Raw genomic sequence first — 26,157 nt, forward strand, 5'->3', positions numbered from 1 at the left:
CCCCCCTTTCCCTGCTCCTACATTTGCTTAAAAACCTGTTCCATCTCCAGCTTTTTCCAGTTCTGATGAAGGGTCATCGACCTGAAACGTTAACTTCGTTTCTCTCTCCACAGATGCTGCCTGACCTACTGAATATTTCCAGCATTTTCTGTTTTTATTTCAGATTTCCAGCATTCGGAGTATTTTGCTTCTGTATTAAGGTAATCAAGGGATATGGGGATAGGGCGGGAAGGTGGAGTTGAGGTAGAAGATCAGACATGATTTTATTGAATGACAGAGCAGGCTCGAGGGGATGAATGGCCGACTCCTGCTCCTATTTCTTATGTTCTTAAATGGCTGTTTACACCATTTCTTCAAGATTTTCACCAAACTTCCACCACAGTTACAGCAGGAGACCTGAGAAATTATCCCTTACTTTTAATTAACTCTTGTCAAAACATGCAGTGGGATAAATGTGCTTTAACTATCTCCTGTCATACACTACAATGTGATATGGATATGCTTCGAATTAAGTTCTGTGATAATTTTTTGATATAGATCATTAGAATGTTTCAAGATAATTTAAAAGTCAATCTATCCCAGCATTCCTTTCTTTTAGCATTTTTAGCGGTAGAGCAAATGTGAGAGAAAGGGGAAATCTTAATCTTGACTATACATGAACAACAGACAGTTTGGAAACACAAAGGCAGAGAAGGAATACACCCAGGTCTAGGGAACAGGATAAACATTTGTCCTAAACACTTAGTGTACTATAAACAAAACTTGTAGCACAAAGGCAAAGGCTGAAAGAGATAAGCTGAATAAATGCCTAAAAATGCAAGCTCAGCTAAACGTGCAAACTATATATTGGTACCTACGTATTATGTAGGCACAGGCCAAGGTGGCATTATAGTATAAGAATAGAACCAGGTTCCCTTTAACTTCTTCGTGTTCTCGAGGGTCAGGAGCCAGGACCTGGTGGGCAGGATCTGGTCACTCCAGGACTTGTGTTGGTCAGAGCGTGCTCTCGAGGTGGTCGGAGCCTGGGAAACAGGTTGAATTATTTGCATGTTATATAATATAAATGGAAGACCAAATCAGTCAGTGTAACAAAGCTTGTTATTATAAAAAAATAATCATGTGTGAATCATAAGCGAAGTTATTGTTGCTGGAATGACAACCCTTTCTTCCGACAGTAACCACTAAGAAATCCGCTAACATAGCTACATTGGTATTTACCTGACAGGTATATTTACAAAGGAATATACAAATTGATCATTGGATTGGACTCCATGACAGTGTTGAAGAAGGGAAGTGGCGCTGGGTGGATGGTACAGATTATGCTTCAACTACCAAGTGAGTAGTGTTTTGCATCACACAGTAAGGTAATTTTCACTCTCACTGCCTGGACAGAAATCTAACAAAGTGCATCGACCACCATATTGAACCTGTCCAAATGTTATCCCATTGCTTTCTTATAATCAGAGCTTTCAGAATTTCTGTCCCAGATCCCCCAGGATCCTTGTCGGTCAGTAAGGTCCTTGGGTTTCAGTAAGTTCTTTAGTACCATCTCTTTTTGAATAATAATCTCCATTATCTGTCTTACACCCTGTTGTACAGTCCCAAAATTCATCCACCTTGAAAAATCATGCAAAGTCCTAATTTAGTAACTCTGCCCCTCTCTCACTCACACCACCTCCATCTCTTAGTGACCCAACCCCATACTGTCTATCCTCTCCCTCCCAATGTGTCTATAAAAAGCCTTTTACTGCCCTTTATGTTTTAGTTATTTTTCTCTCATACTCCCTCAGTCTTTCTAATCTCTTTTGCCACAGCTTTCCTATATGCTCTATACTTGGCCCAACGGACTTCATTATCTGCCCTGAGAATGCTAAATGCACCTTTTGTAGTTATATAGATTCATAGAATCATATAGCACAGAAGGAGGCCAATCTGCTCTGCATCCTCTCCAAGGCCTTGATATGCTTCCTAAAGTGTGGTGCGCAGAATTAGCCACAATACTCCAGCTGAGACCTAACCAGTGATTATAAAGGTTCAGCATAGCATCATAGAATCAAAGAATGGTTACAGCATGGGAGGCGGCCATTCGGCCCGTTGAGCCCATGCCGACTCTCAGCTATTCCCACTCCCCTGACCTTTCCCCGTAGCCCTGCAAATTTCTTTCCTTCAGATACTTATCCAACTCCCTTTTGAAAGTTGCGATTGAATTTGCCTCCACCATCTGTTCAGGCCGTGCATTCCAGATCTTAACCTCTCGCTGCGTAAAATTTTTTATTCTTACATCACCTTTGGTCCTTTTGCCTATCACCTTGAATCTGTGTCCTCTGGTTCTCGACCCTTCTGCCAATGGGAACATTTTCTCTCTATCTATTCTGTCCAGACCCCTCATGATTTTGAACACCTCTATAAAATTTCCTCTCCGTCTTCTCTGCTCCAAGGAGAACTCCAGCTTCTCCAGTCTATCAATGTAACTGAAGTCCCTCATTCCTGAATCATTCTCGTAAATCTTTTCTGAACCCTTTCTAAGGCCTTAACATCCTTCTTAAAGTGCGGTGCACAGAATTGGACACAGTACTCCAGGGGCCGAACCAGTGTTTAATACAGGTTCATCACAATTTCCACACTTTTGTACTCTATGGGGTCCATTTTCATTGACCCGTGGAGTCGGGACTGGAGGCGTGCGGGGGGTTAAAGTCCCGAATTCGGGGGTCCCGACACCATCCCGCCCCCAACCCGCCTCCATGTAAGTTTCAAAGGAGGCGGGTACCCGCCCCGCACTGGGACCCGCCTACCCGATGCGGGAAGGGATTAGTGCCAATTAACTGCCTGTTAACAGGTAGTTAACAGGCAGTTTTTAGCCTAATCCCTATTTTAAAGCTTGACGTGTGGGATTCCCGATGGCTCCAAACCATGCCAAGTTAGAGGAGTTGGGCCGTCGGGTTGAAGGACTTGGAGGGGTCGAGATGTCGGTGTTCAGGTGAGTGGTGGGTGCATGAATGCAAAGGTAAGTGTGTTTGGTGTGTCTAAAGTGTGTAGTGAAGTTTAAATTACCTGTACTTACCTTTTCAGCCTTCCTTCCTCTAGGTTTCGGGAGTCCATCATCTAACCGGCACAGAAAGCAGAATGGCTGTGAACTGTCAAAAGTGACAGCCTGCAGCTTTCGGTGCCGGTGAGATTTCTAACTGAGTCTGTGTAGAAGGACTCAGGTTAGAAGTAAGACTGTCAGTGTTTGACAGCTTCAAACAGCTGTGAAACACTGATAATTCATCTGTCAAAATGTCTTGACAGATGAAATTTCAGTCTGACGTCACCTATTGCCGGGTGGCCCTTAATTGGCCTGCTGAGCCCGCTGGGTGGGCTCAACAAGGTCAATCAAGTTAAAATCACGTGGATTGGCCGCATCTCGATGGAGGCAGGACTACAACCCTTGAAAGTTGTAGTTCCGCCTCCTTCCTGACATCTGAATGAAAATCACCCCCTATACCTCTATTCATTAAGCCCAGGATCCCGTAAGTCTTTTTAAATGCTTCCTCAACCTGCCCTGCCACCTACAACGATTTGTGCACACATACCCCCAGGTCTCTCTGTTTGTACACCCGTTTCAGGATTGTACCCTTCAGTTTATATGCGCTCTCCTCATTCTTTCTCCCAAAATGTATCACTTCACATTTTTCTGCATTAAATTTCATCTGCCATGTGTCCGCCCATTTCACCAGCCTGCCTATGTCTTCCTGAAATCTAACACTATCCTCCTCACTGTTCACTATACTTCCAAGTTTTGTGTCATATGCAAATTTTTAAATTGTGCCCTGTAAACCCACGTCCAAGTCATTAATGTATATCAAGAAAAGCAGTGGTCCTAGAACTGACCCCTGCGGAACACCACTGTATACCTTCCTCCAGTCCGAAAAACAACTGTTCACCAATACTCTCTGTTTCCTGTCACCTAGCAAATTCTGTAACCATGCTGCCACTGTCCCTTTTATTCCAGCTGTGGCCTAACTAGCGTTTTATACAGCTCCATCATAACCTCCCTGCACTTATACTCTCTGCCTCGGCTAATGAAGGCAAGTATCCCATATGCCTTTTTAACCACCTTATCTACCTGTCCTGCTGCCTTCAGGGATCTATGCACACCAAGGTCCCTCTGATCCTCTGTCCTTCCTAGGGTCCTACCATTCACTGTGTATTCCCATGCCTTGTTAGACCTCCCAAAATGCGTCACCTCACACTTTTCAGGGTTAAATTCCATTTGCCACTGTTCTGCCCACCAACCAACCCGTCTACATCGTCCTGTAGCCTGAGGCTTCCCTCCTCACTATTTACCACTCCACCAATTTTTGTGTCATCTGCGAACTTACTGATCATACCTCCTACATTCATATCTAAATCATTAATGTACACTACAACCAGCAAACGACCCAGCACCGATCCCTGCGGTACACCACTGGACACAGGCGTCCGGTCACAAAAACAACCTTCGACCATCAACCTCTGCCTCCTGCCACTAAGCCAATTTTGGATCCAATGTGGCAAATTGCCCTGGATCCCATGGGCTCTTACCTTCTTGACCAGTCTCCCATGCGGGACTTTGCCAAAAGCCTTACTGAAGTCCATGTAGACTACATCAACTGCACTACCCTCATCCACACACCTAGTCACCCCGTCGAAAAATTCAATTAAATTGGTTAGACATGATCTCCGCCTGACAAAGCCATGCTGACTATCCTTGATTAATCCTTGCTTCTCCAAGTGGAGACTAATTCTGTCCCTCAGAATTTTTTCCAATAATTTCCCTATCACTAATGTTAGACGCACTGGCCTGTAATTCCCTGGTTTACCCCTACTACCCTTCTTGAATAATGGTACTACGTTAGCTGTTCTCCAGTCCTCTGGCACCTTCCCTGTGGCCAGAGAGGTTCTGAAAATTTGTGTCAGAGCCCCTGCAATCTCCTCCCTTGCCTCACACAGCAGCCTGGGATACATCTCATTAGGGCCTGGGGATTTATCCCCTTTAAACCCGCTAAAACCGTTAGTACCTCCTCCATCTCAATACTAATTTGTTCAAGTATATCACAATCCCCCTACCTGATGGCTACGCCTACATTGTCCTTCTCTAGTGAACATAGATGCAAAATATTCATTTAAAACCTCACCCGCATCTTCCGGCTCTACACACAGATTGCCACTTTGGTCCCTAATGGGCCTTACTCTTTCCCTGGTTATCCTCTTGCCCTTAATATACTTATAAAACACCTTGGCCTAGAAATTCATTGACGCCACTTTTGGGGCGCTAAAGTGGGGCGTCCGCTAAAGTTTGCGGCGGCCGCCAAATCGATGCCACTTCGCCGATATTCATTAGCTTCGCCCTAGGAGTTCGGGCGAGCGCTAAAACTGCTGCTGGACGCCACTCTTTGGGCGCTAAGCCGGAGGTGGTGATCGATAGCGCCGAGGCCGGGCGCAGCGCAGGTGCGGCCATCTCGTGATTGTCAGCAGACACCCTGGCGCCGGCCAGCTCTTAAGGGGGAAGGGTCGACTGTGTCTGCTGCCACGCCCTGGATAGTGGAGCCCTCCAGCTCGGCCTGAACACTGCTGCTGGACCCAAATAGCGCCTGAAGACATGGAGAAGGCCCGTGAACGTGCGCAGCACTTCTCAGAGCATGATCTGAGTGTGCTGATTGCTGCTGTGGAGAAGAGGCGCCATGTTTTGTACCCGGACAATGGCAAGAAGGCGACGGTCCGCGTCTACAGGAGAGCCTGGAGGCATGTCGCCACCAAGCTGTCAGCCAACAGCGACGTCCCCAGGAGCGGTGCCCAATGCCGCAAAAAGTTAAATGACCTCACACGCATTGTCAGGGTGAGTACCCTTTCCAGTGACCTCCTCATCCTTGTATGTGCACCTCACATTATGGGCAAAGGGACCTGAAAGCTCTAATGGCCAGCCTTCATCCAGCAGCTATGGGACAGGCATGAGCATCAATTGCACATTCTGCACTTAACACACTGGCCAAGCTATTCCACCATGGGAGGCATTGCACACCAGATCATGGCGACACACTGGCCAGGATATTCCACCATGGGAGGCAGTGCACACAAGATCAGGGCGACACACTGTACTTAGAGGCCGTCCTTTCTCTTGCAGGCCAAGCTGGCGAATAATCGCAAGAGCCGGACTGTGACCGGGGGAGGCCGACCCCATATCCAGCCACTCACCGACCTGCAACATCGCGTGGAGCGCCTCATGGGTGGCCGGGTGATTGGGCCCGTTGCATGTGGAGATGCCGACCCTGTCCTGGGCAGCAATGGTAAGGACATCACCTTTTGCACCTCTCTCGTCCCACTTGCGCATCAGATCTACATCCTTTGCCACTGTCCGACCAATGCGCTGAATGCCACCACTCATGCATCCCGCACTGACGCCCTCTCCTCACTCTAAAGCTACTCTTGTGCCTTCCTGCTTTCAGATGGTGAAGAGGAGGTCCCTGAACTTGCCAGTGACAGACCCTCCGAAGAGGAGCAGGAGGTGGAGCAAGAGGAAGGCGGCCCATCAGGGGAACCCTCAGCCGCAGCCAGCCAGGCCAATGTAGGGGACACGTCTTCCCTGGAGGGCAGCGTGGCGGAAGTGTCGAAGGGGAGGGGAGCTCCTGGGACCTGCGGGCTGCAGAAAGGTGGGAGGGGGGTGGAAGCTCGGTGGCCTTCTCCGCAGAGGGGGGAAGCGTCGGAGGGGAGACCAATTGCTGGGCCCAGTGGCCTCCAGCAACGCAGGAAGGGTCGGCCAGCTCGGCGGCCTTCTCCCCAGAGGGAGATTCCGGCCTCCAGTCAAGAGATGCTCTTCGCCGAGGAGATGGAATGCCTCGAAGACTTGTCCGCGGACTCGAAGCGCCTGCACACGGAGCTCATGGCGGCAGTGGCACGGTTGCCTGAGTCCATCGACTCCCTATCTTGCAGTGTGGCCGAGTTCGGGCCCTCAGAGGCCACCAGTCGGGCGGAATACCGGGCAGGTCAGGCAGCGAGTCGGGCGGAATTCGGGGCAGCTCTGTCAGCGACTGGCCAGGTTATCATTGGTGCCGTCCAGTCACTGGCTGCTCTGATGCGGTCAGTGAACAGGTCAACACGGGCACTCACTGCTGCCACACTCGCTGTGTCAGCCAGGCATCGCCAGGGCACCCGGCGCGCTGCAGCAGCACAGCGGTCTGTCCCTCGGCAGATTGGTGCGCATGCTGCAGTGCTGGCCCGGGCGAGTGCCAGTGCCTCAGGTGACCAGCGAGCGCCTGCCATCCGCCAGCTTGCCGCCATTCCTCCAGCCGCTACTGCCAGTCCCCCAGTGGAGCTGCCAGGAGCTGCTGCAGCGACTGATGCTGGCCAGCCACAGCTGCAGCAATCAACAGCCGCCCGCTCGACGGCCAGACCTCGACTAGGCCGACCCCCAAGGGCATCTGCTGTCACGACATGTGCCCCTCAGGAGCCTGCCCCCAGCCTTGCAGCAGCCAATGGCCTTACTTTGAGGCGGAGCAGCAGGGCGGGCAGGGGCCACCCAAAGATGGCCAAGGCATCGCCCTAGCGGGCCAAATAGTCGAATGTGTGGCCATTTGTGTTTGTTTCTTGAGGCCGAGAATTGGATGTTTGTTTTTTGAAGGCCGATGATGTGATGTTTGTTTTTGACGAAGGCCGAGAATGACGGCCATTTTAGTTGCCCTATTTTGTTAATCCTCTCCAGGTTGTGGGAGCGAGTAATGTGTTTGAGTGTTTTTTGGGGGTTTCGTCTGTTTTTGGTTTTCATGTGGGAAGGGCCCAGAGTTTGTGCAATAAACCATTTTATTTATTCACATTGTCCATGTTTGATCCTTGAAGTGTTTGTTGCCTTAACCGGCTGAGGGCTTGCGGAGCGGCTGCAATCATGTTCTATCATTGGCACAAGCCATTCCCTGACAGGGGGCCTAGAAGTGACGTTCAATAAGCCGCCGACGGGCGGCCCTTGGACCTTGTGCCTCCCTCCTGGGCTGGTACTCCTCATCCTCGTCGTCCTCATGCTCCTCCTGCTCCTCCTCCTGAGGTGGTGGTCCAACGTGAGGTGGCAGTGCCTGAGTCCTGCGGATAGCCAGGTTGTGCAGCATGCAGCAAACGACGACAAATTGGGAGACTCGATCCTGCGAATACTGGAGGGCTCCCCCGGAGCGATCGAGACAGCGGAACCGTTGCTTGAGCACGCCGATTGTTTGTTCTATGAGGTTCCTCGTCGCTTGATGGCTCTCGTTGTATGCCTCTTCAGCAGGGGTCGTGGGCGCGCGGAGTGGGGTCATGAGCCAGGTACACAAAGGATAGCCTTTGTCCCCGATAAGCCATCCTCTTGGGGGAGGCTGTGCCTGGAACATGTCAGCCACAGTTGTCTGTCGCAGGATAAAGGCATCGTGGCTGCTGCCTGGAAAGCGGGCATTGACAGCTAGGATGCGCTGCCTGTGGTCACACACCAGCTGTACATTGAGGGAATGGTAGCCCTTCCAGTTGCGGTAATCCTCGGCATGCTCAAGAGGTGCCCGCAAAGCCACATGCGTGCAGTCAATGGCGCCCTACACCATGGGGAAGCCCGCTATTCTTGCAAACCCCACTGCATGCTGCTGCTGCTTGTCCAGGGTCATGGGGAAGGAGATGAATTGATGTCTCCTTCTGAAAAGGGCTTCGGTCACCTGGCGGATGCAGCAATGCACGGCGAACTGGGAGATGTTAGCGATGTCCCCAGTAGCGGATTGGAAGGAGCCGGTGGCATAGAAGTTGAGAGCCACCGTCACCTTCACTGCCACCGACAGAGACGTCCTGCGCATCAGCTGTGGCTGCAGATCTCTCTGAAGCAGCCGGCAGATGTCTGCAACCACCTCCCTTCGGAATCGCAGCCTCCTAACACACATCGCGGCAGACATGGTCAGATAGGAGGTCTGCTGGCGGTATACCCTGCGTGGGTAAGGCCTCAGTTGGCGACGCCTGTTGCCCCCTCTGCATCTAGCCAGGGCTGCCACTCTCTCACGGCGTCTGTAAGCCCTTCTGGCATAAGGCTGAAATTCAGTGTTGCCACCCAATGCAGCCCCCATTATATGCTGGCAAACACTGAGCTCTGAATGAAGGCAAAGATAATTGGTAAGCTCTGGCCTGAGCCAAAAATACCTGTCCAAGTGTTGGTCCAAACCAGTAAACTCTCCTCCTTGGTCTCTGTCCAAAAAACCGTTGCACAAGAGTGAATGCTGCAAAATGGCTGGCCTTTATACTGCTGGGTAAGTGCCCTTTAATTTGCGCTCCCCGCGGCCCGGCTGGGCTGTGTACCGTTCCACTTCACAGTCGCTCGGGCCGCCCGGCGCACAATGGGCCGGCACGAGTGAAGTTCCAGTTCGGGGCGCACAAAAGGCGTTGCACTAGCAAATGACGTCATGATGTGCGCGCGCAGCAGGGCGCGCGCTAAGACTTTGCGCCAGCGCTAAATGTGTACTGAAGTTGGGGCAAGGCGCAGATCGCGCTGCGCCCGGCCACTAAGTGCCTAGCGCTCGAAATCTACTCCTCCTAAGGCGCAAACGGCTGCCGCGCCCAACTGAATTTCTAGGCCTTTGTGCCTTGTAGATGGCAGAAAGGCTTTGGGGAGTCAGGAAGTGAGACACTCGCCACAGAATACCTAGCCTCTGACCTGCTCTTGTTGCCACAGTATTTATGTGGCTGGTCCAGTTAAGTTTCTGGACAATAGTGACCCCAAGGATGTTGATGGTGGGGGATTCGGCGATGGTAATGCCACTGAATGTCAAGGGGCAGTGGTTAGCCTCTTACTTGTTGGAGATAGTCATTGCCTGGCACTTCTATGGTGCGAATGTTACCCACCACTTATCAGCCCAAGCCTAAACGTCGTCCAGGTCTTGTTGCATGTGGGCATGGACTGCTTCATTATCTGAGGAGTTGTGAATGCCACTGAACACTGTGCAGTCATTAGCGAACATCCCCATTTCTGAACTTATGTTGGAGGGAAGGTCATTGATGACCATCTGCAAACTTTGAAATTGTGCCCTATATAGTTTGGACCCCAGTTTTCGATACACTTACGAACATATGAGCAATGATGGAGAGGTAAAGGCCTGCTGGTCCATCCAGCCTGGCTCACACAATTGCGATACCTTGTGTGTCACAATATATACACTCCCCACCTCACCCGAACCCATGTGATCTCCTGGGAGAGGCGATAAACTCCAGGCCAATTTGGAGGGAAAAAATCTGGAATTTCCTCTCCTACCCATGTAGGTGATCGAAACTAATCCTGGAGATCACTGGCCTTGAATTCCCAGCAGCACCTACCTCTTGTAAGAGGTGATCTCCGCTCCACCCAGGAACAGGTCCAGCTCTCGCTTGAAGGAATTCAGTGAATCAACGTCAAACAACGCACGAGCTGGCAGCCTGTCCCAGAGGTCCCCTATTCTCTGGGAAATGAACCACCTCCTGACATCTAACCTAGATCTGGCCTTGTACAACTTAAAATTGTGACTCCTGGTCTTGCCAAACCTGTTTAATTGGCACAAATGTCAGCTGAAACACAATCTATTCCCTTCATCATCTTATAAACCTCAATCAGTCCACCTCTAAGTCTCACTCCTCTAAAGTGTAGAGTCCCAAATCTTTTAGCCTATCTTGATCACTAAGATGCTTTATACAGGGAATTAGTCTAGAGGCCCTCCTCTGCACCCTCTCCAAAGCCTCAATATCACCCACAATGTGAGGAGGCCAAAACTGGATTCCTTGTGAGGCCTGGTCAAGGTCTTGCACAAGGACAAAATAGTAGGCCTCATCTTATACTCAGTTGTTGTATGAATGCACCCCAACACTCTATTCACTCTAGCTAGCGCTTCACGGCACTGCTCATATACATTTAGAGCTGTATGCACGAGAATGCCCAGATCTTTTTCTTTCTCCGCCTTCTTTAATGCATTTCCCTGAAGGGTATATGTATGTTGAGCATTCGCCCCATCCACACGCATAACAATGCACTTTTCCAAATTAAACATAATTTGCCAGTCATGAGCCCAATCTCCCAACACATTAAGAACCGTCTGAAGCAGACGAACATAATCTACAGTCTGAACACACGCACAGATCTTGGGATCATCTGCAAATTTGCAGATCGTGCCCCACCACCTACATCCAGATCATTAATAAAAAGTGAAGAGCAATGGTTCCAATACTGATCCCAGTGGGACACCACTGGTGAACAAACAGATCCAGATCCATCTATAACTACTTTCTGCCTACGTCCTTCCATCCCGTTCTCAATCCAGCTCAATATATTACCACTAATACCAGAGGCTTCAATCTTGTAGAGAAGCCTCTTGGATGGTACCTTATCAAACCCTTTTTGGAAGTCTAAGTAGGTAATGTCTACTGGGCTTCCCTCGTCCACCATCTTCATGACTTCTTCAAAAAATACAATCAGATTTGTAAAACAGGACCTCCTTTTTATGAAACCATGTTGGGTGACCCTAAAATGACCCTCTCTATCCAAGCAATCATATATTGCATCCCTAATCATTCCCTCAAGCATCTTTCCTATTGCTGATGTTAAACTAACAGGCCGATAGTTACCTGTGTCCGTCTTGTCAACTTTTTTAAAGATGGGGACTATATTAGCCTCCTTCCAGTCTACAGGAACCATCCAGAGTGCAGTGAGCTATTAAAAATACAGGCTACGGGCTCACACAGCACGTGTCCCATCTCCCTGACGACCCTTGGCTGAATATTATCTTGCTTGGCTGCTCGATCTATGTTCAAGTTCTTAATTCTACCTAAAACACTATGGCCTAGAAATTCAGTTGGGCGTGCCAGCCGTTAGCGCCTTAGGAGGAGCAGATCTCGAACGCTAGGCGCTTATCACACGGGCACAGCGCGATCTGCGCCTCTCCCCAACTTCAGGACACATTTAGCGCCGGTGCAAAGTCTTAGCGCGCGCCCTGCTGCGCGCGCAGATCATGACGTCATTTAATAGTGCAACGCCCTTTGTGCGCCCCAAACCGGAACTTCACTCGCGCCGGCCCATTGTGCGCCGGGCGGCCCGAGCGACTGTGAAGTGGAACAGTACACAGGCCAGCCGGGCCGTGGGGAGCGCAAATTAAAGGTCACTTACCCAGCAGTATAAAGGCCAGCCATTTTGCAGCATTCACTCTTGTGCAACGGTTTTTTGGACAGAGACCAAGGAGGAGAGTTTACTGGTTTGGACCAACACTTGGACAGGTATTTTTGGCTCAGGCCAGAGCTTACCAATTATCTTTGCCTTCATTCAGAGCTCAGTGTTTGCCAGCATATAATGGGGGCTGCATTGGGTGGCAACGCTGAATTTCAGCCTTATGCCAGAAGGGCTTACAGACGCCGTGAGAGAGTGGCAGCCCTGGCTAGACGCAGAGGGGGCAACAGGCGTCGCCAACTGAGGCCTTACCCACGCAGGGTATACCGCCAGCAGACCTCCTATCTGACCATGTCTGCCGCGATGTGTGTTAGGAGGCTGCGATTCCGAAGGGAGGTGGTTGCAGACATCTGCCGGCTGCTTCAGAGAGATCTGCAGCCACAGCTGATGCGCAGGACGTCTCTGTCGGTGGCAGTGAAGGTGACGGTGGCTCTCAACTTCTATGCCTCCGGCTCCTTCCAATCCGCTACTGGGGACATTGCTAACATCTCCCAGTTCGCCGCGCATTGCTGCATCCGCCAGGTGACCGAAGCCCTTTTCAGAAGGAGACATCAATTCATCTCCTTCCCCATGACCCTGGACAAGCAGCAGCAGCGTGCAGTGGGATTTGCAAGAATAGCGGGCTTCCCCATGGTGCAGGGCGCCATTGACTGCACGCATGTGGCTTTGCGGGCACCTCTTGAGCATGCCGAGGATTACCGCAACCGGAAGGGCTACCATTCCCTCAATGTACAGCTGGTGTGTGACCACAGGCTGCGCATCCTAGCTGTCAATGCCCGCTTTCCAGGCAGCAGCCACGATGCCTTTATCCTGCGACAGACAACTGTGGCTGACATGTTCCAGGCACAGCCTCCCCCAAGAGGATGGCTTATCGGGGACAAAGGCTATCCTTTGTGTACCTGGCTCATGACCCCGCTCCGCGCGCCCACGACCCCTGCTGAAGAGGCATACAACGAGAGCCATCAAGCGACGAGGAACCTCATAGAACAAAATATCGGCGTGCTCAAGCAACGGTTCCGCTGTCTCGATCGCTCCGGGGGAGCCCTCCAGTATTCGCAGGATCGAGTCTCCCAATTCGTCGTCGTTTGCTGCATGCTGCACAACCTGGCTATCCGCAGGACTCAGGCACTGCCACCTCACGTTGGACCACCACCTCAGGAGGAGGAGCAGGAGGAGCATGAGGACGACGAGGACGAGGAGTACCAGCCCAGGAGGGACGCACAAGGTCCAAGGGCCGCCCGCCGACGGCTTATTGAACGTCACTTCTAGGCCCCCTGTCAGGGAATGGCTTGTGCCAATGATAGAACATGATTGCAGACGCTCCGCAAGCCCTCAGCCGGCTAAGGCAACAAACACTTCAAAGATCAAACATGGACAATGTGAATAAATAAAATGCTTTATTGTACAAACTCTGGGCCCTTCCCACATGAAAACCAAAAACAGACGAAACCCCCAAAAAACACTCAAACACATTACTCGCTCCCACAACCTGGAGAGGATTAACAAAATAGGGCAACTAAAATGGCCGTCATTCTCGGCCTTCGTCAAAAACAAACATCACATCATCGGCCTTCAAAAAACAAACATCCAATTCTCGGCCTCAAGAAACAAACACAAATGGCCACACATTCGACTATTTGGCCCGCTAGGGCGATGCCTTGGCCATCTTTGGTTGGCCCCTGCCCGCCCTGCTGCTCCGCCTCAAAGTAAGGCCATTGGCTGCTGCAAGGCTGGGGGCAGGCTCCTGAGGGGCACATGTCGTGACGGCAGAAGCCCTTGGGGGTCGGCCTATTCGAGGTCTGGCCGTCGAGCGGGCGGCTGTTGATTGCTGCAGCTGTGGCTGGCCAGCATCAGTCGCTGCAGCAGCTCCTGGCAGCTCCACTGGGGGAGTGGCAGTGGCGGCTGGAGGAATGGCGGCAAGCTGGCGGATGGCAGGCGCTCGCTGGTCGCCTGAGACACTGGCACTCGCCCGGGCCTGCACTGCAGCATGCGCACCAATCTGCCGAGGGACAGACCGCTGTGCTGCTGCAGCGCGCCGGGTGCCCTGGCGATGCCTGGCTGACACAGCGAGTGTGGCAGCAGTGAGTGCCCGTGTTGATGTGTTCACTGACCGCAGCAGAGCAGCCAGTGACTGGACGGCACCACTGATCACCTGGCCAGTCGCTGACAGATCTGCCCGGTATTCCGCCCGACTGGTGGCCTCTAAGGGCCTGAACTCGGCCACACTCCGAGAGAGGGAATCGATGGACTCAGGCAACCGTGCCACTGCCGCCATGAGCTCCGTGTGCCAGCGCTCCGAGTCTGCGGACAAGTCTTCGAGGCGTTCCATCTCCTCGGCGAAGAGCATCTCCTGACTGGAGTCCAGACTCTCCCTCTGGGGAGAAGGCCGCCGAGCTGGCCGACCCTTCCTGCGTTGCTGGAGGCCGCTGGGCCCAGCAATTGGACTCCCCTCCGACGCATCCCCCCTCTGGGGAGAAGGCCGCCGAGCTTCCACCCCCCTCCCGCCTTTCTGCAGCACGCAGGTCCCAGGAGCTCCCCTACCCTTCGACACTTCCACCACGCTGCCCTCCAGGGACGACGTGTCCCCTACATTGGCCTGGGTGGCCGCGGCTGAGGGTTCCCCTGATGGGCCGCCTTCCTCTTGCTCCTCCTCCTGCTCCTCCTCGGAGGGTCTGTCACTGGCAAGTTGAGGGACCACCTCTTGACCATCTGAAAGCAGGAAGGCACAAGAGTAGCTTTAGAGTGAGGAGAGGGCGTCAGTGCGGGATGCATGAGTGGTGGCATTCAGCGCATTGGTCGGACAGTGGCAAAGGATGTAGATCTGATGCGCAAGTGGGACGAGAGAGGTGCAAATGGTGATGTCCTTACCATTGCTGCCCAGAACAGGGTCGGCATCTCCACATGCAACGGGCCCAATCACCCGGCCACCCATGAGGCGCTCCACGCGATGTTGCAGGTCGGTGAGTGGCTGGATATGGGGTCGGCCTCCCCCGGTCGCAGTCCGGCTTTTGCGATTATTCGCCAGCTTGGCCTGCAAGAGAAAGGACGGCCTCTAAGTACAGTGTGTCGCCGTGATCTTGTGTGCACTGCCTCCCATGGTGGAATAGCCTGGCCAGTGTGTCGCCATGATCTGGTGTGCACTGCCTCCCATGGTGGAATAGCCTGGCCAGTGTGTCGCCATGATCTGGTGTGCACTGCCTCTCATGGTGGAATAGCTTGGCCAGTGTGTTAAGTGCAGAATGTGCAATTGATGCTCATGCCTGTCCCATAGCTGCTGGATGAAGGCTGGCCATTAGAGCTTTCAGGTCCCTTTGCCCATAATGTGAGGTGCACATGCAAGGATGAGGAGGTCATTGGAAAGGGTACTCACCCTGACAATGCATGTGAGGTCATTTAACTTTTTGCGGCATTGGGCACCGGTCCTGGGGACGTCGCTGTTGGCTGACAGCTTGCTGGCGACATGCCTCCAGGCTCTCCTGTAGACGCGGACCGTCGCCTTCTTGCCATTTTCCGGGTACAAAACATGGCGCCTCTTCTCCACAGCAGCAAGCAGCACACTCAGATCACGCTCTGAGAAGCGCTGCGCACGTTCACGGGCCTTCTCCATGTCTTCAGGCACTATTTGGGTCCAGCAGCAGTGTTCAGGCCTAGCTGGAGGGCTCCACTATCCAGGGCATGGCAGCAGACACAGTCGACCCTTCCCCCTTAAGAGCTGGCCGGCGCCTGGGTTTCTGCTGTCAATCACGAAATGGCCGCAACTGCGCTGCGCCCGGCCTCGGCGCTATCGATCACCACCTCCGGCTTAGCGCCCAAAGAGAGGTGTCCAGCAGCAGTTTTAGCGCTCGCCCGAACTAGTAGTGCGAAGCTAATGAATATCGGAGAAGTGGCATAGATTTGGCGGCGGCCGCAAACTTTAGCGGACGCCCCACTTTAGCACCCCAAAAGTGGCGTCAATGAATTTCTAGGCTTATGTTCATCTATTTTAATATGACTAGTTTTATTATTAAAATCATTCAATTCGAGTAGTTCAGCATCGTCTTCAAGAGAGAAGGCCGATGCAAAGTTCTCATTTAATATTTACGCCATGCCCAGTGAGTCCTTCGTAACCTGTCCTTGAACATCCTTCAATGGCCCAATACAGTCTTTGACAGATCTGCGAGTCTTCACATAACTGAAAAAGCTTTTCCCATTACATCCACAAATGTCGGCGATCCTTTTCCCTTTGGCATTTCAGCTGATCTAATAGCAGCCTTTGTATCTCTGGCTCTTCCTTATACTCGACTCTGTTTAGTTGTGTATTAGATGCCTTTAATTTATAGAAACATTTTTGTACATCTTATTTGTCTTTGTACATGACCAGTCAGCCACCTTGGCTTTTCCTTACCACATTCCCTTCTATTGACCTTGGGTACATTTTTGTCTTCCATAGTTTTTAATCTTGTTCTTAAAAACTTTCTATTTGCATTCTACATCGGTCTCATCACCGCCCAGTAGGGTTAGCCAATTAACACGTTCCAAATCATCTGCCATTTAGTGAAAGTTGCTCTTCTGAAATCGCTTACGAGTTGTTGATTCTCAGTACCTTGAGTTCTACCAGCCAATTGAAACTGTATAATGTTGTGGTCACTTTTGCCCAGCTGTTCCCCCACATGGAGATCCAATACGAGATCAAGCTCACTACTGAACGCTAGGTCTAATACATGATTGTTCCTGGTTACTTCATTAACATGTTGAGTCAGCAAGTAGTCTTGTCTATTTTCAATAACATTTCAGCTTCCCTCTTCTCTTCCTGGAATATACTTGCTTTGTATCATTTCCATCTCCTGTTTAAATATTTATCATTGTTGATCTAAGGAGGATCTTAACTCGCTCCGCCCAGCGGATACTGGACGGTGCGGGAGTTAAAATCAAAGCGGGAGATTTGCCTCTGGTTTTCTGCCCCACCACCATCTTCCCATTGCTGGTTTAATAAGCAACTGAGGTGCCTACGTGACTCGGGCAGAGCCTCATGAATGCGTTGGTATCGGGCTGAGTTACGTCAATAAGACCCAAAGCCATGTTTACATTTTAACTTGGGTACAGGGAGAACAATCTTAAAAGTTTCTGACCACACTAAAGTAGCAGGTTTTGCAAACAGCGAGGAGGACAGAGAAAGACTTAGAGAGACAGGTTAGTGAAATAGGCTGGCCCTCATGCTGTGCCTGGCTATTTGAGGTCACTTTCTGCCTTTTCCCATTGCTTCCACACTTGAACAAACATCATTCCTGCAGTGTGGGAATGAAGCCTAGCCTGAGTAATTCAGAATGAACCGTTAATTGTTGATTAAGAAGCTTGGCTCTGTGTGTTAATCTGTCCACCATTTGGCCGTCAGTAGAACTTCATCTGTGAGAGGAAAGAAGAAGTCACCTTACATTAGTGCAGTGCACAAAATGGCAGCAACTTAATAAATGGATGTTTGTACCAGCTGTTAGACACAGCAAATTCCCTGGCCATGTGTTGAATCATGATCGTACTGTTATAGAGGTTACAATGACTCTGTTAAATGTTGAACCATCGGTTTATTGTGGAAACTCTTGTGGCAGTGTGTACATTAGAAAGGGTCCTTGCATGAAACTTAGTGCCCAACAGTCCATTCATTGTGTTCTATTCATCTCTTTTCTCATTCAGGTTTTGGGCGAGTGGACAGCCCCATAGTAGCGAAGGTGAAGATGAAGACTGTGTCGTGGCCTCTGAAACTGGAGCATGGCATGATTGGCCGTGCAGTTCCAGACATTCCTCCATCTGCGAAAAATCACCATAATGCTATTTTGCTTATCGTTACAGTCAGTGCTAAGTGGAAAGTGAATCTATTTTTAAATGTTCAGTACATGTACAATGGGCAAGCAGCCCTGAGCTGGTGTCGGTATGGTGGGTGTGTGGCCAGGGCTATCCCTCCCTCCTCTCCTGATTGGAACTGTCCCAAAGCCCACTGGACACACTCAGTTTTACCCCTTTATCTTAGTCCAGCAATGCGAAGACCCACGTGGTAGAATGTCCCTATTGTCCTGTACTGTGGTGAACCAGATCCAGTTTTGCGGAATGTTGAAAAGTGCCAGTGCAGTGTTTGTACACCAGCGTGTTCTGCTTCCTCACATCCCTCCAGCTCAGGCCCATTGGAGCAAAGCTGCTCCGGGAATCTCAAACTCACAGTGCCACTTGGAAACCGTGCAATGCCTCCTCCTCCTGTGAGGGACGTCGTGGGTTTTCAACAGTTCCTGCTCTCTGCAGCACTCAGAGTGTAGATAGAAAAGCCAATGGCCCTGACTTCACTCAAATTAAATCACTCAATCACTCCATGCCGCCTCCCTGGCAAAAGAACCAGAGGCGACATGAGGAGACATTTTTTTACGCAGCGAGTTGTTGTGATCTGGACAGCACTGCCTGAAAGGGTTGCGGAAGCAGATTCAATAGTAACGTTCTAAAGCGAATTGGATAAATACTTCAAGGGAAAAAATTTACAGGGCTATGGGGAATGGGATTAATTGGACAGCTCTACCAAAGAGCCAGCACAGACACGATAGGCCAAACAGCCTCCTGTGCTGTATCATTCTATGATTGTATGATTCCATGAAATCTGATCCTAGACAGGCGAGCTGCCAGCCCAGCTCCATCCCCCTCCGAGTCTGCCCCCACACCTCCCCTTCGTCCCTCTGTCCCTCCCTGCTCCCCCTCTGCCCCACAACTTTCACTCCCTTCCACTCTACGTCCGTTCCTACCTCATCCTCCACCCCCACCTTCCACACCCCCAACTTCCCCTCCCCCTCCACCCCGACCCCACTTCTGTCCCACCTCCCCCTCATAGCTCCCCCTCTGCCCCAGCTCCCCCTCCACCTCCTCCCCACTTCCGCCCCATCTCCCCCTCCCAGCTCCCCCTCCACCCTCCACGCCCCACCTCCACCTGCCCTTCCTCCTCCCCCTCCACCACACCCCCCTACCCAGGGCTGGCTGCGTGTCGAAGGCTCTCGCGATTGGTCAGGCTGCGACTGGCGAGATGTATCGGGATACCCGACTAATGTCCCCAGCTCACCGTTTTAGAGCGAGTAAGGCCAGAGTTCCAATTCTGATCGAGCCACAGGGCACCGAGACCAGCACACAAACCAACCGCTTCCCCATTTTTGGCCAATTTCTCAGTCCTCTCTTTGCAGCTAATGGGCTCCGACCATAATAAAGGATCTGGCTGGTCCAATTTGAACCCTTAACCCTCAGACACACGGCAATGCTGTAAACATAAGGACATAAGAAATAGGAGCAGGAGTCGGCCATACGGCCCATCGAGCTTCTCCGCCATTCAAAAAGATCATGGCTGAACTTCTACCTCAACTCCATCTCCCCACACTATCCCCATATCCCTTGATTCCCTTAGTGCCCAAACATCTATCGATCTCAGTCTTGAATCTACTCATCGACTGGACATCCACAGCCCTCTGGGGTGGAGAATTCCAAAGATTCACAACCCTCTGAGTGAAGAAATTTCTCCTCATCTCAGTCCTAAATGGCCGACTCCTTATCCTGAGTCTATGCTCCCTTTTCTAGACTCCCCAGCCAGGGGAAACAGCCTCTCAGGATCTACCCTATCAACCCCCCTCAGAATCTTATACGTTTCCATGAGATCACCCCTCATTCTTCTAAACACCAGAGAATATAGACCCAATCTATTCAACCTCTCCTCATTGGACAAGCCTCTCATCCCAGGAATCAGAGTAGTGAACCTTCGTTGCACCACCTCTAAGGTGAGTATATCCTTGCTTAGGTAATGAGACCAAACCTGTACACAGTACTCCAGGGGTGGTCTCACCAAAGCCCTATATAATTGCAGCAAGACTTCCTTACTCTTATCATGCAACCCCCTTGCAATAAAGGCTAACATATCATTCAACTTCCCAATTGTTGCTGTACCTACATGTTAACTTTCTGTGATTTGTGTACAAGGACCCCCAAATCCCTCTGAATGCCAACATTTACTAGTCTCTTACCTTATAAAAAGTATTCTGCTTTTCCATTCTTCCTACCAAAGTGGATAATTTCACACTTCCCCAAAACAAAACAAAATGAAATCTGATCCCTTGTGACAGGTTAACGATCTGTCCAATTCCAGAACTTGCGAATCTACAATGATTCTCAGCAGTGGCTGGTGAGACACACCTGCCCATTGAGGCAGTGAGGTAGAGATTTGAGCAGATCCATGTCTCTATGTATGTAAATGCTAAGTCCAAGGGAGCTGTCAGACCTCTGTTTATGTGGGTTGAAGACACAAAGTCCAACCTCATTATAGAAATATTCAATATTGAGCACTGGGCAACGCATCACTCGTCCTGCCTGTGGCATTTACAATCATCTCATCAGGAATCCTGCAGTAAGACTCTCGCAGTTTGTCTTTGCCTTGAAGGTGTGTGAGCTGCTCGCCTGGTTTCTGGGAGACTATCTGGTAGCAGGGCCACCTCATTAGATTGATAGGTCTGTAACTGCAAGATTGTTTTCCAGTACATTAGGTATTATAATCTAGTGAAATCTGCTGCTTGCTCTAATCTTGTTTCTGGCAACCTTAATTCTTAATAAATGTGATTTTTATTTCTGAGTCTCATAGTCAATCAGTGTGTTGTTTATCAGCAGTCAGAGAGATCAGGAAGGGACAGTGAGATTCTTATTATTCCTAATGTCTATCTTAATGGTACAAGGGGTTTGTTGTTCACCCTGAGGCCTGCAGCACCAGAATAATTTGTGCAGTAGGTCATGTTTCAGTCCAGAGGGAGTAAGCGCTCACTGGGGAAATAGATTTTGAATTGGGTATGAGAAAAATGATCTCAAGTGAGATTGAATCAGAACAGAAATCACTTGCTGGCCGCTTTTGTGATTATGTTTCTTTTAAGGTGCATCATAGGAATGCTTTAAATCTGGTAACACTACAAGCGCACGAGCCTATTTTATGGTTGCAAGAATCCCCACAGTTCACTGACTTTCTGATTTAGTGGTTATTTTAAACGTTTATTTGTAGGTTGAGTTAGGAGTGGATAGTATGGGATATTTCAGCACAGATTAGGTCATGCGCAGCAAAGGAATTTGATGTAATTGTAAAATACTTTTGAAGGACAATAATTAATTTAAACAAAAAAGAAAGGATATAAGGTGAATGGTAACGCAATATAGATATAATTGTAAATTCAGTGATCCCGCAATCGTAGTGAAGCAAGGTGAAAGGGGTACAACACTGTAGCACTGTCTCCTCACTGGCAGTGTAGAATCCTTCAATTTACTGTACGCTAACCACAGTCTGATTCAGACGTTCAACATTTCCAAGTCTCTGGGGGAAAAATTCGGCACCTCAGCACCTCCCATTAGCGCCAGCAGATGGCACTAATGGGGCACTAGCTCATTATCGCTGGGGCGAGGCGAATCCAACGCCGCATGTCAAATCCTGCCCCCTCCCCCCCTGTTAACAGTTATCGCCGGGAGCCTCAACGTCAGGTGGATTGTGACGTCAGTGAATGTGCAATACTCACTGACCACCCGATCTGCAAAATTGATTGTCGCCACCTACTTTAGAGCCTGCAGTAAACAGTGGCAGGGAGAGCTGGCATGAAGCACGAGGAAACCGGATCCAGGGAAGTTATTTAAAGGGATCATCAACAGGTGGCCATACCCTTTCAGGGAGGTTGTCCCAAAGAGTATATCATTGTCACAGTACTCCCACTGATGGATTGAGCTGTGATTTACTGAAACATTGCAAAATAGTAAAACAAAAACTACAATCTCTTCACATGTTTAGCAATCAAAATCAGACCAGAATATTTTGCATAATACAGTTTTTAAGGAGATTTTTTCAGTGTGCATTCTCTAAAGCACCTTGAATCACCCTGTATAAAGGAACCTCTGTGCACTTTCTCCACAGCCTCTTGTGCATCGACTTCAGTCTGTGGCAGTGAGCATGCTGTCTTACAGGGAGACGTGTGCCCGGGAGCATAGAGGCATAGCGTACAAAAGCAAGGATGTTATGGTGAACCTTTATAAATCACTGGTTAGACCCCAACTGGAGTATCGTGTTCAATTCGGGGCCTCACACTTTAGGGGGGAAATGAGGAAGGCACCAGGTGTATATGATGCCTCGTGGGATAGAAAGGGTTAATCTGGAGCCTTATTTCACATTAACCCAAGAGAGCAGGACAAGGAGACACGGGTACAAACTGGGAAATGGCAGGTTCAGGACTGACAACAGAAAGCCCTTCACACACAGAGTGAACAACACACAGTGGCCTCTGGGTAGGGAAGAGGAGGCAGGAACTCTGCAGTTAAATAGTGCGATAGGGGCGAGGTCATAGGTTTCATTGGAAGAGGTAGATGGGCTGAATGGCCTCCCTTGGCCATCATGATTTTTGTGATATCATAAAATGGACATGTCTAACACACCCATTTCAACGATCATCCTCGGTTCACACATGCCACCCATTACCTCAAATCACAGTCTCTTTGACCCATCCAGCCAGTTCCACTGCTTCGCCCCTTCCACCCCAAGCTCACGCAGCTCTTCCTCATCTGTTAACATCCCGTTGCCACCTGCCGTCAATGCTTTATTGGGAATTCTAAAACCATCCAGTGGGAATGACGTGTTAATCGAATCGCAGAAACTTACGACACAGAAGGAAGCCATTCGGCCCATCGTTTCTGTCCCAGCTGAAAACGAGCTATCCAGCCTAATCCCACTTTCCAGCTCTTGGTCCGTAGCCCTGTAGAATATAGAGTCATAGAGTTTAACAGCACAGAAAGAGGCCCTTCGGCCCATTGGGTCCGTGCCAGCCATCAAGCCCTCTCTATTCTAATCTCATTTTCCAGCACTTGGTCCATAGCCTTGTATGCTATGGCGTTTCAAGTGCTCATCTAAATGCTTCTTGAATGTTGTGAGGGTTCCTGCCTCTACCACCCTTTCAGGCAGTGAGTTCCAGATTCCAACCACCCACTGGGTGAAAAAAGCCCTCCTCAACCCGCCTCTAATTCTTCTACCAATTACTTTAAATCTATGCCGCCTGGTTACTGACCTCTCTGCTAAGGGAAATAGATCCTTCCTATCCACTCTATCTAGGCCCCTCATAATTTTATACACCTCAGTCAAGTCTCCCCTCAGTCTCCTCTGTTCCAAAGAAAACAACCCCAGCCTATCCAATCTTTCCTCATAGCTAAAATTCTCCAGTCCTGGCAACATCCTCGTAAATCTCCTCTGTACTCTCTCTAGTGCAATCACATCCTTCATATAATGTGCTGGCCAGAACTGTACACAGCACTCTAGCTGTGGCCTAACTAGTGTTTTATACAGTTCGAGCATAACCTCCCTGCTCTTATATTCTATGCTCGGATATTAAAGGAAAGTATCCTGTATGCCTTCTGAACCACCTTACCTACCTGTCTGGCTACCTTCAGGGTCCTGTGGACGTGCATAAAGTCATAGAGGTATACAGCACAGATAGAGGCCCTTCGGCCCATCGTGTCTGCGCTGACCATCAATCCCTGTCCAGTCTAATCCCATTTTCCAGCATTTGGTCCATAGCCAAGGCCCCTCTGTTCCTCTAAATTTCTCAGTATCCTACCATTTATTGTGCATTCCCTTGCCTTGTTAGCCCTCCCCAAATGCATTACCTCACACTTCTCCGGATTGATCTCCATTTGCCACTTTTCTGCCCACCTGACCAGTCCATTGATATCTTCCTGCCGCCTGCAGCTTTCTTCCTCACTATCAAACACACAGCCAATTTTTGTATCATCTGCAAACTTTTAATCATGCCCCTTACATTGAAGTCTAAAATCATTGATGTGTACCACGAAAAGCAATGGATCTAGTACTGAGCCGTGCAGAACTCCACTGGAAACAGCCTTCCAGTCACAAAACCACCCGCTGACCATTACCCTTTGCTTCCTGCCACTGAACCAGGGAGGGAGGAGGTTTTAGCGGGCTTAAAAGTAGACAAATCCCCAGGCCCAGACGAGATGTATCCCAGGCTGCTGTGTGAGGCAAGGGAGGAGATTGCAGGGGCTCTGACACAAATTTTCAGAACCTCTCTGGCCACAGGGAAGGTGCCAGAGGACTGGAGGACAGCTAACCTCAAGAAGGGTAGTAGGGATAAACCAGGGAATTACAGGCCAGTGAGCCTAACATCAGTGGTAGGGAAATTATTGGAAAAAATTCTGAGGGACAGAATTAATCTCCACTTGGAGAAGCAAGGATTAATCAAGGATAGTCAGCATGGCTTTGTCAGGGGGAGATCATGTCTAATAATTTGATTGAATTTTTCGAGGGTTGACTAGGTGTGTGGATGAGGGTAGTGCAGTTGATGTAGTCTACATGGACTTCAGTAAGGCTCTTGACAAAGTCCCGCATGGGAGACTGGTCAAGAAGGTAAGTGCCCATGGGATCCAGGGTAATTTGGCACATTGGATCCAAAATTGGCTTAGTGGCAGGAGGCAGAGGGTGATGGTCGAAAGTTGTTTTTGTGACTGGAAGCCTGTGTCCAGTGGTGTACCACAGGGATCGGTGCTGGGTCCTTTGCTGCTTGTAGCGTACATTAATGATTTAGATATGAATGTAGGAGGTATGATCAGTAAGTTCCCAGATGACACGAAAATTGGTGGAGTGGTAAATAGCGAGCAGGGAAGCCTTAGGCTACAGGGCGATATAGACGGGTTGGTCAGATAGGCAGAACAGTGGCAAATGGAATTTAACCCTGAAAAGTGTGAGGTGATGCACTTTGGGAGTACAGGTAGACTATCCTTTATCCGAAAACCTCGGGACCAGCCGAGTTTCGGATAAAGGAGAATTTCGGATTTCGGAAGGTGGGTCGGCGGGGGTCCGCCGGGTGGTCGGCGGGGGGTCGTGCGCACGACTTACGCTGACGCTCAGCGTAAGTCAGTCGGGGTCGGCGGGGGTCGGGGCCGGCGGGGTACGCGGGGGGGTCGGCGGTTGTCGGGGCCGGCGGGGTCCGCGGCGGTTGTTGGGGCTGGCGGGGTCGGCGGTTGTCGGGGCCGGCGGAGTCCGCGGGGGGGTCGGCGGTTGTCGGGGCTGGCGGTGTCGGCGGTTGTCGGGGCCGGCGGGGTCCGCGGGGGGGTCAGCGGTTGTCGGGGCTGGCGGGGTCGGCGGTTGTCGGGGTCGGCGGTTGTCGGGGCTGGCGGGGTCGGCGGTTGTCGGGGCCGGCGGGGTCCGCGGGGGGGTTGGCGGGGGGTCGTGTGCACGACTTACCCTTTATCCGAACTTCCGCAACCGGAACCCTCTAAAAACCGAAGGTTTTTTCGTTCAGCGTAAGTCGTACGCACGACTTACGCTGAACGAAAAAACCTTCGGTTTTTAGAGGGTTTCGGTTTTCGGAAGTCCGGATAAAGGGTAGTCTACCTGTACTAACAAGGCAAGGGAATACACAATGGTTGGTAGGATCCTAGGGAGGACAGAGGATCAGAGGGACCTTGGTGTGCATGTATATAGATCCCTGAAGGCAGCAGGACAGGTAGATAAGGTGGTTAAAAAGGCATATGGGATACTTGCCTTCATTAGCCGAGGCATAGAATATAAGAGCAGGGAGGTTATGGTGGAGCTGTACAAAACGCTAGTTAGGCCACAGCTGGAATACTGTGTGCAGTTCTGGTCGCCACACTGTAGGAAGGATGTGATTGCATTGGTGAGGGTGCAGAGGAGATTCATCAGGATGTTACCTGGGCTGGAGCGCTTCAGCTATGAAGAGAGACTGGTCAGGCTGGGGTTGTTTTCCTTAGAGCAGAGAAGGCTGAGGGGGGACCGGATTGAGGTGTACAAAATTATGAGGGGCATAGATAGGGTAGATAGAAAGGAACTTTTCCCCTTAGTAGAGGGGCCAATAACCAGGGGGCATAGTTTCAAGGTAAGGGGCAGGAGGTTTAGAGGGGATTTGAGGAAAATCTAGAACTCACTGCCT

The 26,157-nt window shown here is 50.4% G+C and overlaps 1 protein-coding gene across 1 annotated transcript in view; it reads left to right on the forward strand.

The window, feature by feature from the left end:
* The window catches only part of LOC147097574 (CD209 antigen-like protein C), a 73,916-nt gene extending 53,106 nt beyond the window's left edge, over positions 1 to 20,810 (forward strand). The window contains exons 6-7 of the mRNA XM_085971521.1: positions 1,226 to 1,335; positions 17,864 to 20,810. Coding sequence (XP_085827647.1) covers positions 1,226 to 1,335; positions 17,864 to 17,996 — 243 coding nt within the window. The 3' untranslated portion in view covers positions 17,997 to 20,810. The remainder of the gene's footprint in view (positions 1 to 1,225; positions 1,336 to 17,863) is intronic.
* The last annotated feature ends 5,347 nt before the right edge of the window (positions 20,811 to 26,157 follow it).

The sequence above is a fragment of the Somniosus microcephalus genome, chromosome 31 (assembly GCF_052327205.1).
Source record: "Somniosus microcephalus isolate GS21.2 chromosome 31, FLI_Smic_1.0, whole genome shotgun sequence".
Classification (NCBI taxonomy): Eukaryota; Metazoa; Chordata; class Chondrichthyes; order Squaliformes; family Somniosidae; genus Somniosus; species Somniosus microcephalus.